The sequence below is a fragment of the Elgaria multicarinata genome, chromosome 3, assembly GCF_023053635.1.
Source record: "Elgaria multicarinata webbii isolate HBS135686 ecotype San Diego chromosome 3, rElgMul1.1.pri, whole genome shotgun sequence".
NCBI lineage: Eukaryota > Metazoa > Chordata > Lepidosauria > Squamata > Anguidae > Elgaria > Elgaria multicarinata.
Window position 1 is genome coordinate 148,018,877 of NC_086173.1, and position 15,225 is coordinate 148,034,101.

General features: G+C 44.4%; 1 protein-coding gene across 1 annotated transcript; it reads left to right on the forward strand.

Annotated features, from left to right (window-relative positions):
• The first annotated feature begins 339 nt into the window (after positions 1–339).
• On the forward strand, positions 340–13,857 carry LOC134396886 (butyrophilin subfamily 1 member A1-like). Its single transcript, XM_063123490.1, has 4 exons — positions 340–568; positions 6,943–7,041; positions 11,964–12,062; positions 13,110–13,857. The coding sequence occupies exons 1-4, from the start codon at positions 484–486 to the stop codon at positions 13,628–13,630; spliced, it is 804 nt and encodes a 267-aa protein (XP_062979560.1). The 5' UTR covers positions 340–483; the 3' UTR covers positions 13,631–13,857.
• The last annotated feature ends 1,368 nt before the right edge of the window (positions 13,858–15,225 follow it).

Below are 15,225 nucleotides of genomic sequence, written 5' to 3' on the forward strand. Positions count from 1 at the left end.
TCATCAAGGGCGCAGCACTGTCTCATTAGATTTGCATGATCACAATGAATGATTAAACTGGAAATGCAACAGCCACAGGTTCTCCCACTTCTTTCTCAATCCACTCACCTGGCCTCTTCTTCAGCTGCTGCATTGCATACCTGGAATCTTATTAGCTGAAACAGCTCAGGAAAAGGAAGTATAAACTCTGTCACCAGATGTGAGAGTTCTAAGTTTGAAGAAGGCTAAAAGATGTCTTTTATCAACTAACTAGTGGTCATCTGCAAGCCAGGCTTCAATTGTCCATCACTAGTTCACTGAAAAATAAGGTGGTGCCCCTGATTCCAACTGAAGGAAACCGATTTCACCACTTGGCAAGTTCGTTTTGTAAATCCCCTTACATAATTGCATCAGGTTGGTGATTTTAAGGACTTCAAGGAACTGTCGGTTGCTCTTCTGAAGATCATCATACTTGCTGCTGACACTAAACAAGAGCTCTGGAAGATGGAGGATGCAGATGGATATATGAGCATAGACCCGGGAAGAAGGGAACCGTTCAAAACACCACCCGCTCCCAAAGACACCAAAGGTATTGACTTAATGCTCTCTCATTTTTATTTTTGTAAGCTGTACAATTTCAGTAACTTAAAATGAGGAAGGTTTTTTTTCAATCCTGTAGACGTATTTTAAAAGAAACTTGATTTGTCTGTACAACTTCTTTTTTCTTAAAAATACATACATCAGAAAGTGTTTTGTATTCAGGGTCTCTCTCTCTCTCACACTCACACACACACACACACACACAAACACACACACAGAGAGAGAGAGAGAGAGAGAGAGAGAGATTTGAATGCCTTCCTCCCATCTAGATATTGTGATTCCATTCTAGCAAATAAATAAATAAATAAATAAATAAATAAATAAAATACTAGCCACCAAGACTGGATTTCATATTGAACACCATGACACTTCAATTGGTTGTCTATCTGGTCCAGCATTCTATTTGCACAGTGGCTAACCAGATGCCTATGGAAAGCCCCCAATCAGGACAGTTTCTGTTCCTCCTCTCCATCCCCCCACTCCCATTATTTACCAATAACATTATGTTAGACAGGACAAATAAAGAGAGAAGGAAATGGAATGCAACATGCCATCAGAATAACCTGAGGCCTCTGGAGATATATGCATCCTTGAACCCTTTTTTTGGTGTGGGGGGAATTACAGAGATACTACAGCTGCATGAAATCATCACATGTGGAAAAAATGATATGAATGTAGTATTTGGCAAGGATTGGGGTGGAAGGAAGAAATGCCCTTCCCAATCCCTCTGGAGCTCATATTTTTCTCGCCGTTGTTTCCAAACTGTTCACTCCCCAAATGGCATTAACAAACAAACAGGGCCTTTTCCCCTTTTTTCTTCATCCTCGGAAGTGATCCCAGCTAATCAGGGACAATGGAGACAATAGGATCCCTTATTCAGCCATCACACTGAGCAGGACAAATCATCATAGGAAAATATCCATCCCTGGAAAGATCACCAGAATCATTTTCTTGCAGCTGATGAAAGCGTTGTGCAAAAATAGCCCCCCCCCCTGACTCTACAGTAAACTGGAAAGCCACATCTGTGGTTCATTATGCGCTCACACAGTACAAGACTGAGCTCATTTGCTTAGATTTGTTCATCTCTGGAGGCATAGGCGTGCGCAGCACACCTATGGCATATTAAGGTGTGCACCCAGGGAGTTTATTGAATACTCAGTCACATTTTTATTCATTTATTTATTAAACACTGTAGACACTGATGCCCTGCTCCACAATAGGCTTGCCTGACTGTGGGAGGGGCATTGCAGGTGCAGGGGGGATTGAGGAGACACCCCTCAAGCTCCAGCATTGGTGCAGCTTTGTGGAGATTTAAAGGCTCCTCTTTCCAGCCTCTTTGAAGTGTGGCCCCTGGCAGAGTGATTCCTTTTTTGCTCCTGGTGCTGGGAGCAGTAGCTCAGTATTGGGAGTGGCAGCAGTGGAGTGGCTGGAGCACCATTCCTGCTGTGTCTGGATCCCCCTCAGGATCCCTACTCAATGCCCCCCTCGGTTTGACATTTATTGCTTGAGACTTAGGGGATGCCTGGGCACACCCTGCACACCCCATGTACATACCCCCCGGCTTCCTATTCTCCCCCTCTGAAGGACTGTTGAGAGACAGGTGAAATTGCATGTCTTGCAAAAATGCAAGGCAGCTAAAACACAGAGGCAACGATCACCTCCACGCTCCAGCATTGTATACTTGGCAGCCTCTGAGTCTGGAGGCTGCTGACTACCTTCATAGGACTGTGCCCTTATTTATTTAGTGAGCAATCCTAAAGTCCCAGGGAGAGCATCGTGGGGACACAGGATAGTTCAGAACTGCCCCCCTCAAAGCCATCGATGCTCCTATTTATTTATTTATTTATTTATTTATTTATTTATTACATTTTTATACCGCCCAATAGCCGAAGCTCTCTGGGCGGTTCACAACTCCTACTCCTTCAGGAGAGGGAGCCTGAGGTCCAATTCCTGCCTCCCCACTCCACACAGTGGCTGTGGAAAGAACCACACCAACTGCTTTCTGAGATGGCAAAACTGACTTCAGATGACCTTGTAGAAGTAATAAAGGAACACTCCAGTGGGCGTGAGGGGAAGGGAGACTCTTCTAGATGGGGCCAGAGGCCTGTCTAGAGGAAAAATGAGAATCCAGCTGAAAAGTTTTATGGCTAAGTTCCAGTGAATGTAAAGGGACTAACTAGAGTCACTTGTTCTAATGAGGAAATTAAAACAATTGGACTTACTCCCAGGTAGCATGAACAGGCTGCACAAGTGTTCAAAGTAGGAGCTTGTGATTGGATGGTGTCTAACAGTGTTGCAATGGAAGAATGGGGAACCACCTCATTTACATCTCATTGGTTCTTGCGAATAACAGGGCCTGACCTATTTTTGTTATCTCCTAAGAGAGACGTCCTCATAACTTTAATGTTCAATGAGGATGAGTCAAAAATGCTGTTTCAACAATTTCGATCCCTGCTTCAGCACTTCTGCTTCTGGGGTACTTCCTGCCAGCGAAGCACTTTGCTGGCAAAAGTCACGGGAGAGTCAGCATGGTTGGCAGTTTTGTTTTTGTTAATTTCTATGCCATTCCTCGTGTCACTCCTAATGCTGGCTCATATATCCTAAAGGAAAGCCTTCATTAAAAAGAAGGCCTGTCTAGACTAATAGCTTTGCATTAGTTTAAAGAAAAAAAGTATAGTACATTTCTTTTTAAAAAAAAGGGGGGAGGGAGGGAGGGAGGGAGGGAGGGAGGAAGTCTGCATAATGTAACTGAGATTGGCCTCTCTGGGCATTAATTCCAAAATGTAGAGACCTATCCTCAGTAGGCCCTGGGAATTACACACACAGAGGCCCAAAGTCCGGGGGCTTGTAGCCTAGGACCTCCCAAATGACTGCCCAGAGAGCATCTGGACAGCAGAAACAAACTCCATTTTATTCCTCTAGTTATCGCGGTGCTAATGATTTAAGTGAGTTTAACATGCAAAACTTCACATGCCCAGATGATGATGATAATTTAAATCTGGGTTATTGTTATCATTCTGACTTACCACAAATGAAGAAGCAGTTTTCAAACATGGAATGGTGGTTGGATGGGGGAGGTGAAATGTTATGAAGCAATCTCCCCCCTCCCATGAGACCATTAAGTCCAGGATCTAAAATCACTTAGCTGTACTACCATCCTCACCAGACCCGGCTCAAGGCAGGCTGCTGCCTTAAGCAGGGACCTGCTGCCGCCACCACCACTCCTCATCCACCCTCCCTCCTGATCAGCCTATCCGCCAACTAGCTTACATTTGCTGGGCAGATGCATGTGCCCGCCTCGCCATCGCACTGCCCTTAAGATGTTTCCACCTTCAGAAGCCATGCGCACCTGCAGATCTGGCAAAGTATTGTGACAGATCCCAGAAGTTCCGGGATGTCTCACAACACTTTGCATGACCTTGTGCACGCACCATGTGGCTCCAGAAGGTGGAAACACTGTACAGGCAGTGCACTGGGGAAGCATGTGTGCATGTGCAAAAATCAATAAGTTGGTCAGCCAAGAGCCAAGCAGGCAGGGGCAACGAGCAGAGTGCAGAGCAGAGAGCATCGCACGCTAGGAAGGCAGGAAGGGAGCAGCGGCTTCTGGGTCCGGCTAGCTGCCTGCCTGCATGGCCGACCAGCCAGCAGGACAAAGCAGCAGCAGACCCTTTGGAGGGGGACAGCGCCACCCTACCCATACTCTGGGACCGGCTGTGCTCACTTCCTAATGCTTCATAGTAGGGTCAGCCCTGGTGCTATCATACACAAAGTCACATACCCTGTTCTCAGTTCTTGGATGCTAAGGCTTCTCAGCTGTATATCCCCAGTTCATCTTAATTGATATGAGAAGATTTGTAGAGAGAAGCGTTTCCTTAAGTGTGCTGAGCCTAGATTGGATAGGTCTTTGTACATCAAAAACCAGCACCTTGAATGGGGAATATAATTCACAGACAAAAAGTATGGAAGTATGATCATGTGTTCCAACATCACATAGTCATACTTTTTTTTTTTTTTTTGCTAATAACCCTTTCCTTAATGACCAGCCATGGTTCACTGGACATTTTGCTTATTTTAAAATTTATTTTAAGGTGTTTTTATTTTATTTTATCTTGCATACCACTCCAAAATTTTGAATGAGGAGCAGTGTATAAATATTATAAATAAATAAACCAGCATTTGCCTGGTGACATGCCTAAATATTTAGAAGAAGGGGTTATTGATACCCACTGCCACATGTTATATTCAAGGAGAGGTTTCAGAGCCACCTTTTCTAAGTTTCCAAACATTTGTGATAGCAGCTTTCCCAAAGAATGTCAAGACTGTATTGTTGATTTTTGTGACCTTCATTCCTTGAACAACTTATGGAGAATTTGATTAAAGGAAGTCATGGGGTTTTTGGGTGTGTGTGTGTGTGTTTGGCTATTATCCACACCTTGCCCATTGCTACACTGAGCTTCATGAAAGAAATCTCTTATAGGCAATGAGGCACCCCAAAGTTCTTGCCCTTGTAGAAATGGGGCTGGATTACTCTTATGAATGAAGTACTGAAGGTTCCAAAGAAGCATAAGGTATTTCAAAGGCAAATGGATCCAGATGTTTCCTTAAGGAAGACATTGGTCATTCATTGCAGAGGTGCTTCTGACAATGATCTGTTGGAAATCATGAAAGAAACCGTGTATTAAAAGACTAGATGATAAACAGGCATCGATTTACTGGAAGATTACAACCTCATATAACCATTGTTGGACTACTTTTGAAGTCTTCCTGTTGGATTCACAGCATTAGTGATGCATCCATCACCAGCCAATAAGGATGGAGTGTTGGTCTGAAAAATCCCTTCAAGTAGAATAGATGAGGAAATGGATGCATCTTGTTTCCTTCTTAGGACATCATTCACATCTTCACACAATGAAATCGGCTGCACACCATAAGGAGGTGATATTGTCAGTCACCTTAGATATCCGAAGATGAAGCAACAAGAACACCTATGATTTTCAGGGAGGTGCAAGTGAGTGAGAAAGAGGTGATGAGGAAAGGCTTTCAGGTTTCTCTACTATGTTTTAATATTTTGTAGTTTAAAATTTTGTTTTGTGAACCACCCAGAGAGTTTTGGTTATTGGGTGGTACAAAAACATAAATAAATAAATAAATACATGGGGGGATATATGTTAATATACATCACCCTACAGTTATAATCTACCCTAAACACAACATGGCTCTGAATTTAAATTCACTCTCTAATATACCAGATGTTTATATAGCTGATCCCTAATACAAGACATAGACCCCATTCAGACAACATGCTAAGCCATGGTGGTTAACCATTTTGAGCTAAACATTATGGCTTAGCATGTTGTGTGAAGCATTCCTAACAAACAAGCTCACTAACCATTAGCAGCCTAACCATGACTTGGTGTGTTGTCTGAACTGATTCCTGTCCCTGAGTTATAGGAAGAGGAATATCCAATGGCCACAATTTGGGCTGATACTAATCATAGGTATCCAGTACATTTACGCTTTGCCCATATATGATGATGATGATGATGATGATGATGATGATGATGATGATGATGATTTTATATAGCACCATCAATGTACATGATGCTGTACAGAGTAAAACAGTAAATAGCAAGTAAATGGCCTACGTTGGCCTACATTGGCCACCTTTAGCTACTTCGGGTATGATCAACATGCTATTGATAATCAACATTGGTATGTCAGTTGAACAGATGGAAGCCTGCTCCCGTGGGTCAATTTCCCTCTTGGAGGAGAAGGCTATCAATAGCTACTAGCCCTGATGGTTATGCACTACCTCCAGTATCCAAGGCAGTAAGCCTGTGTACACCAGTTTCTGGGGAATATGGGTGGGAGAGTGCTGATGCACCATGTCCTGCTCTGTTGGTCCCTGGTCAACAGCTGGTTGGCCACTATGTGAACAGAGTGCTGGACTAGATGGACCCTTGGCCTGATCCAGCATGGCACTTCTTATGAATTGGAGCAGATGCCTTCCACCGGGTGTTGGGCTGGTTTGCATGATGAGCTGCGGTGTGTGCTGGGTGCATGTGGCCACCATTTTAATTTCATAACACCCTATCAGGGGTTGCACTGTGTCATCTGAATGCAGTCATTGTGGCTTAATTGAGGGTTAAACAACACTTGCTTAACTCCTACTGCAAATCATGGGTTATGTGAGGGTTGTTTAAATAACACATGACAATCAGGCCTTGTTATGCAAACCAGGCCTCTCTTGAGCCTAACTGGCCTTAATAATGGAACCAGTCACAGCTGCACACTCAAATGTTGCGTGACGGGTGGGTGGGAGGAAGTTCATGCTGAATTTCATCATTTCTTCCAAATCCGCAGGTCGTAATTGCAACCTTCCTTGGTGGAAAATTGGTTTTGGCATTGCAGTGGCAGGAAACATTGTTCTGGGCATCGTTCTGATTCTTCTCACTCTTCCTGGTAAGACATTTTTGCTCTGTTCCTTCAGGTCCCTAAGTGCTTCCCCATACAATCAGGTGGTGGTTGTTTCTTCATGCTGTAATACCCAGAGCTGTGTGCAAACAGCCTCTTGAAATTCTCCAACCTATTTGTGGGCAGAGAAATTGGGAGGAAAATTTCACTGGATTTCTCCATTTTATATCCACCACAATACAGAGCTGTAACTGGAGGGGGGGAGTCTTGTGCCTAGCTCCAGGGAAGAGGTGAGGCTAGTACTGTATCAAACTCTGAGCTCCAGTTTCCTGAAAGTTTTCTTCCCCTCTTTGAAAGAGGCTTCCATTGTGTTTCCTCATTTTCAGGGCATTTCAAAATGTAGTGGGTTTTTGGAGCTTACCTAATCGCTGTGAGGTGGCCAAGGGGGTGGGGGGGGGCTGTTTCCTTTCTATTACACATCTGTCCCAGGCTGCCTGCACTTCCATATCTGAAAAGCCCTATGGCAGAAATTACCTCATGGTATCTACCTCTGGGCTTTAACTGAAGTATAGAAAGCGGAGGGTGCTACAGGCTGCCAGAGAGATGATTATTCATTGAAAGACAGGACACTTGAGCACACTCTTCAGCCACCACCTAAGTAAGGTAAACGCAAGAAACATGAATGTCAGCACGCTGAAGAGGAGGCAAACAGAGGTGTTTGCTGTGAAGGAGGTGCTTGCTGTCAAAGGCCAGAACCTGGGTTTGGAGGTGTGCCAACCGGTTCTGCATGGGATTACACTCCCCCTGAAGGACTATGTTTGCAGCTTGGGGGTGCTTCTGGATTCGTCACTCCAAATGACAGCCCAGATAGATGCGACGGCCAGGAGTGCCTACTATCAGCTTCGGCAGATACGCTAGCTGCACCCCTTCCTGGAGTCAGAAGACCTAAAGACGGTAGTGCACCCATTGGTAACTTCGAAGCTCAACTTCTGCAATGCACTCTACATAGGGCTACCTGTATGCCTAGTCCGGAAACTTCAACTAGTTCAAAATATGGCAGCCAGGTTGGTCACTGGTACATCTAGGGGTGATTACACCAGTTTTAAAATCTCTTCACTGGCTACCGATTAGTTTCTAGGTGAAGTATAAAGTGTTGGTTATCACCTTTAAAGCCCTACATGGTTTGGGTCCAGGTTACCTGCGGGATTGTCTTCTCCCATACAATCCACCCTGCACACTCAGGTCCTCTGGGAAGAACTTCCTTCAGCCAGCCAAAACTAGGCTTACACAGAGGACCTTTTCCTCTGCTGCTCCCAGACTGTGGAATGGCCTGCTGGAGGAGATTTGTCAATTTAACAGTCTTTTAGCATTTAATAAAGCTATAAAGACTGATCTCTTCCGGCAGGCCTATCCAGTGGAACTTTAGGATGCTTTTAGGATGTTTTTAGTAAGTTTTAACAATGTATATTGTGTTTTGATTAATGTTTTATGCTGTTGTTGTTCCCCGCCTTGATCAGGATGGAGAGGAGGGTTAGAATTTTTTAAAAATTAAAAATAAATTCAAAAAAACTCCACATTAGGCATAATTAGAAAAGGAATTGAGAATAAAACTGCCAGTATCATACTGCCTTTATACAACTCTATGCTATGACCACAAAGCTGATTGGTGGGAGATTCAACACAGATAAAAAAAAGCAAGCACTTCTTCACACAGTGCATAGTTAAACTATGGAATTTGCAACTACAAGATGTAGTGATGACCACCAATTTGGATTCTTTTAAAAGGGGGTTGGATAATTTTTTGAAATTGAAGGCTATAACGCTACTAGTTCTGATGACTATGTGCTGCCTCCAGTTGCAGGGGCAGTAAGCCTAATTCTTCTTCGTGGTCTCTGTGCATCACACTTAATGGGGCTCTGCGCCTGCGCGGAGCCTACGTCGGACTTCTAATAGCTGAGAATTTTTTGGGCGGGAACTCCTCCCCCACCATCATGTGATATATATTCCGTGTTCCCGCCCAATCCCTCAGTTCCTCTTTGACCGCCGATGCTACTGCCTCGTCGGGACTTGAGTTACATACTCACCATCGCTGAGAACTCTATCATCATCCTTTTCTTCGTTTTTCTTCACTTGTCTTCGATTTTCTCCTCTTCTTCAAAAAATGAGACCCCTCCAACTGTGGTTGGTGAAGGTCTTCTACTTCGCATCCAACGGCCGTCGGATCCGACTCATTGTACCGCCCACCATAGCACAATCCCTACTCTGGTGGATGGACACTTCCAACCTGACTCAGGGCACCCCATTTCTGCCCCCTTCACACATTATGACTATAACGACAGATGCATCCCTCAAGGGATGGGGAGCTCATTGTGGTCCTCTACGAGCTCAAGGTCTATGGTCCGCATCCAAGAGCCAATACCATATCAACAGGTTAGAACTCCTGGCAGTATGGAAAGCTTTGATCGCCTTCGAACCAGACATCACAGGACACCGAATCCAAGTCCTCACAGACAACACGTCGGTTCTATGGCACCTGAACAAGCAGGGAGGTACACGTTCTCCACACCTTGTCAACCTCACGATACACATACTTACCTGGATCATACCGAGAAACATACAGCTCTCTGCAGTACACATCGCAGGCACCTCCAACACCCTAGTGGACTCACTGAGCCGCTCCAACAAGATGTCACACGAGTGGGAACTTGCACCTCTCATTCGGCAGAAGATATTCCACAAATGGGGACATCCCACAGTAGATCTCTTCGCCTCCCCACAGAACACAGCCTGCAGCAAATTCTGTTCTAAAGGGCCACATCACGCATCACTCAGGGATGCTTTCTCCATTCACTGGTCGGGAACACTATTCTACCTATTCCCACCATTCCCCCTACTGACAAGGGTAATCGCCAAGATCAACAAGGAACGAACGAATGCCATCATCATTGCACCATGGTGGCCCCGACAAGCATGGTTTCACACACTCCTCCGTCTAGCACGAGTGCGGTACATACACCTACCCTTACAACAGAACCTCATCTCACACAGTGCGGGCTCACCACCCAGACCTTAACACAGTCCCTTTACTACTCTGGAGCAGGCAGCTCTGGAGCTAACAGTGTAATGTATTTGTTTTGATGATTGATTGGCTGTGCCTACACTCAGTTGTTCCTGTTTTGAGTGTTCAGGGCTGCCAGCAAACAGTTTCCAAGCAAGCCCCTTTTACCGTTTTGTCAGTTGGGTTCCAGAAGCTTCTTAATAAAGAAGTATAGTCGAAGCTCCAAGCCTAAGTCCTGGTCCTTATCTTAAATAAATAATAAGGACACAACAGACCCCACCAGCACAAATAAACATTACTACAAAAAGTATTGCGGAATGCACATTCAGGTCCTCTGGGAAAAATCTACTTCAGTTAGCAAAAACTAGATTAACTAGGGCAGTGGTTCTTAACCTTTTTGGTGTCACACCTCCCTTGTGAAAAATCTTATGACCTACGCCTCCCATGTGTTGATGGCCCAAAATTTAGGCTTAGGCAGGACGAGTTTGCATTTTTTAGTTCTGTCTCTGGACTAAAAAAAATGCATATTCAATGAAAGGAACACAACCACAAGCAATGAATAGTTTTGTAGCCGACTGTGGAGGAGTCTTGTTTGTTTGTTTGTAAACCACCCCTCACAGCACATGGAAGATCCCAGCCGCACAATCCAATCAAGTTTAGGGAGAAAAGGCCTATGCTGGGAGTTGTAGGCCTTTTCTCCTGTGCTCCTAGGCGAGCAGTTGGAGACCATGTGACCTCACCCTCTCCAAACAGCATTCAGATAGAACTCTTGGGCTGCTGCATTTTCAAGGGGCGCTTTTACAAATATAAAAAAAATTGAAAGAAGAAAGGAACAACTGATTAAACTTCAAAAGGTGGAAACCCTGTTCCTTTCCCGAAATTCTCCGAAAATTTCTCCTTCCCCAAGCCTTTTTCTCCAGAGTCTTCGTTTTCCTCCCACCCCACCATGAAATGCCAAAAAATGGAACAATCAACACTTTCTGCCCTGCTCGACTTTTTGCAATAAACCGGAAAAAAAGTGACTTAGAACAAAGCAGTCACTTACCTTGAAAATTGATTGTTCTTCACAACGCTAACACATGTGTAGCAGGTAATGATAACTACGATAACGCATGTGGTGTACAAATGAGCTACGTTGTAGCTCCCAAGATTAGTAGAAAGAAATAAGGTTGGGCAAGCTGCGGTGCTATGTATTTGTAAAATAAACAATTTATAGTTGAGAGGCTACTCACACCTTCCCTGGAGTCAGGCCAAACCTCCCCTGGGGAGGCGTACCCCACCGGTTAAGAACCCCTGACAACTGTTACCCAGAGGACCTTCTCTTCTGCTGTTCCCAGGCTGTGGAATGGCCTGCCAGAAGAGATTCGTCAACTTAACAGTCTACTAGCATTCAAGAAAGCTATAAAGACTGATCTCTTCTGGCAGGCCTATGCAGTGGAATTTTAAGATGTTTTTGGGATGTTTTTAACAATGTATTTTATGTTTTAATGTATTATGTATTTTATCATTTATTGTTCTTCCCCACCTCAATCAGAATGGAGAGGCGGGTAAGAAATTATTATTATTATTATTATTATTATTGTTGTTGTTGTTGTTGTTGTTGTTGTTGTTGTTATTCCAGCCTGAATATGACATCAGAGAAGCCAGTTAACGCAGCTCCCAGCTCTGGCACTTAGCAGCTCTGGCTCTAACACTACATCACAGAAGTGAATTAACTTAGTCTCTTTACAACTCTGGAGCTGGCAGCTCTGGAGCTAAGAGAAGCAAATTAACAAAGCTCCAGAGTTAATTAACGCAGGAGGCACGTATTAACACAAGAAGCACTTATTAGAGGCTACTCTAAATGGGAACAAATTCTAAACATTGTGAATAGATGGCAGTCCTATACTAAAATCAAGCCTTATTTTCTAAGGTTCCCAGATTGCATCTGAGGCAAGACTTCCACACAATGAGATACAGAGCTGTCTGCGAAAATGTGTTCCCTGCAATACGGCTAAGAAGAGCACAATAGGTAAGGCCTGCTCATTCAGCACCAAACGACATATTTCTTCCTCTGCAGAGGGGTGGGGGGGCAGCTGAAGGAGTTCCAGGGTTCATTTTCACTCCACACACACCCACACACCCCTGAGGTTGCACTGAAAGAAATAAAAAGCCACATTAAAAGTTTGCCAGTTTGTAGGGTGACCATATGAAAAGGAGGGCAGGGCTCCTGTCTCTTGTATATATGAGGAACCTGGTGAAATTCCCTCTTCATCACAACAGTTAAAGCTGCAGGAGCTATACCAGAGTGACCAGATTTAAAAGAGGGCAGGGCACCTGCAGCATTAACTGTTGTGCTGGAGGGGGAATTTCACCAGGTTCCCCATATATACAAATGACACCTGCTGAAATTCCCTTTTCTACGTAACTGTTAAAGAGACAGGAGCCTTGTCCTCCTTTTCATATGGTCACCCTAGCCAGTTTGCCACTGTAGTAATAAAGCTTTATTGTTGCAATCAAATCATACATGCGAGGTCAGATGGGAAAGCACTCTGTAGTGCTCAGTAGCACTAAATGTATTAAATTAAGCTTTTAAAATTTTTATTTATTTAATAAATAAATTTTGTTTTTATTTTTAGCTAAATGTGAGCCATTTAGCACTCTGCAATAACTACAGAGCACCAAAAATACACATTTAGTTTATGATTCTTCTGTTTTAGCACTCTTGTCACAGCTGAAATCATGGAAAAGGACAGGGTGTCTTGGAAGGCTGAGCAAGAACACTGCAAATGAACATTATAATTCATATTTTACGTTGGGTACCTGGCCAGAAGGGCAGGGTACAAAACAATGAGTCAATAATAAATAAATACATAAACAAGCAAAAAAAATAATGTTTAAAACTTTAACTTAATTGTAGTCTGATTCCATCACTTAATGAAGTGATCTTACAAAAATAAAGGGGTTAAATGCAGGTATGTGATGACCTTTAATTGCAATGAGAATAACATTGTTTATCATTTCTTAAGTTGCTAATCAAAGCTGGATCTTCGTCCTCCCTCTCCTCTCTTCCATACAGCAAACCTGACTCTGGACCCAAAGACCGCTCACCCCCAGCTCTACGTGTCTGCGGATCTGAAAAGCGTGAAATGGAAAGACATGAAACAAGAAGTGAATAGCAGCCCTTTCAGATACAATGTTCTGGCCAGCGTCCTAAGCCATCAGAGCTTCACCTCGGGGAGAAATTGCTGGGAAGTGGAGTTGGTGGAGCGTGGAGAGTGGTGGGGTGTTGGAGTCGTCAGGGCCAGTGCAAACAGAAATGGGCCAATTGTACTCAACCCTGGTGGAGGGTACTGGGGCGTACAGCTTATTGACGGACAGTACCAGTCCATCACTGAACCTAGGACAAACCTGTCCTTGTGCCACCGACCCAGTAGAATCCGGGTTTATCTCGACTACTCGGAGGGGCTGGTGGAGTTTTTCGATGGTGATACTAGTGCCCAAATCTTCGCTTTTCCAAAAGTCAAGTTCGCCGGAGAACCAATCTATGCTTGGTTCTTGATCTACGGGTGGAATGGGGAGCTCATGGTCCATCCATGAGATACAGGAACATGCTATTGGTTTCAGGAAGCTCCTCTAAGATCTCAGTCTCTGCGGAGGGTTCTGGGCATGAGCCCCACTTTCCTGTGGGGACATCCTTCAGGTCCCTGCATCAACCATGTAAAGCAGATACTGGGGAGGTGTTGCTCTCCAGACAGGGCTGTTTATTTATGGAGCAGGGCCATGTAGAAAATGTACCGTTCAAAGTGTTTTGTGGCATTATTGAATACATGCGTGGATTTTATCTTAAGTTGTATATATATGAATGAGGGTGGGGATCCCCTACGCGGTATCACCAGCGGTGTAATCAAAATCTCTATTTCCTGCCCCTTCAAAAATCTATTTTTGATAATAATAAAAAACATCCAGTGAAAACGTTATGGCAAAGGGTCCTTATCATGGTGCCGTGGCTGCCATGATACCTGTGAATCTTTCCACTCCATGCCCCATTGGAAAAATATATTTTTAATTAAAAACTTCAAAACTAGGGGTGTGCACGGACCCCCCGCTCCGCTTCTCTTCCAGATCCGTGATTTGCAGATCGGCCCACTCCGCCCCGCCCCCGCTCCGCCTATGTCCACTCCGCTCCACTCGGAGTTCCGGATCCGGATCGGAGCTCCATTTTTCCCCCTATAGGCTTGCATTAAGCTAAAAAAGTATACAACTTTTTTTCTGTGAAAGTTAGAAACCTCAAGTTTGGCACCATGACACCTCATGGACGTATACACACGCACGCCAAGTTTCAAGGCAATCCCATCATCCCCTGATTTTTGGGGAATTTTTGAAAATCGGGCACCCCATTCACACCCCTTTCCATAGCTCCGTCAATTTGCACGTTAAAAATCTCAAACTCGCCACCATGAAAGCTTGTCCAGGGATACATACGCACGCCAAGATTCAAGGCAGTCCCATCATCCCCTGATTTTTGGGGAATTTATGAAAATCCAACACCCCGTTCACACCCCTTTCCATAGCTCCGTCAATTTGCACGTTAAAAATCTCAAACTCGCCACCATGAAAGCTTATCCAGGGATACATATGCACGCCAAGACTCAAGGCAGTCCCATCATCCCCTGATTTTTGGGGAATTTATGAAAATCGGGCACCCCATTCACACCCCTTTCCATAGCTCCGTCAATTTGCACGTTAAAAATCTCAAACTCGCCACCATGATAGCTTGTCCAGGGATACACGCACGCCAAGACTCAAGGCAGTCCCATCATCCCCTGATTTTTGGCGGGGCTTAAACCTGCAGACATCTCAATGGGGCCATTTCAAAGGAAATCCCAACATGCCATGAATTGGGGAGTAGAGATAAACCTATGAAATCTTCTTCCACACTTGAAAAATGGATTTGGAACTTCCAAAAGTCTAATTTGGACTTCTCCCCTGAGTCAAAGCCAGACACACACAACATCCCTGCGAGGCGGGCAGGGGAGGAGGGAGGGAAGGCAGGCAGGCAGGCAGCAGACATTTCTGGGGGCATAAGGAAGTGAGCCAAGGATAAGCCAGTAATGCATATAAAATGGAATAAATAAATAAATAAATAAATAAACAAAGGAGAGGTGGAATTAAAAGCAGCAGTGTTGCTGAAT

Coding starts and splice junctions, on each gene's coding strand:
- LOC134396886 (XM_063123490.1), top strand. CDS start 484: ATGGAGGATGCAGATGGATATATGAGCATAGACCCGGGAAGAAGGGAA. Junction 569..6,942: donor CGCTCCCAAAGACACCAAAG/GTATTGACTTAA, acceptor CCAAATCCGCAG/GTCGTAATTGCAACCTTCCT. Junction 7,042..11,963: donor GATTCTTCTCACTCTTCCTG/GTAAGACATTTT, acceptor TTATTTTCTAAG/GTTCCCAGATTGCATCTGAG.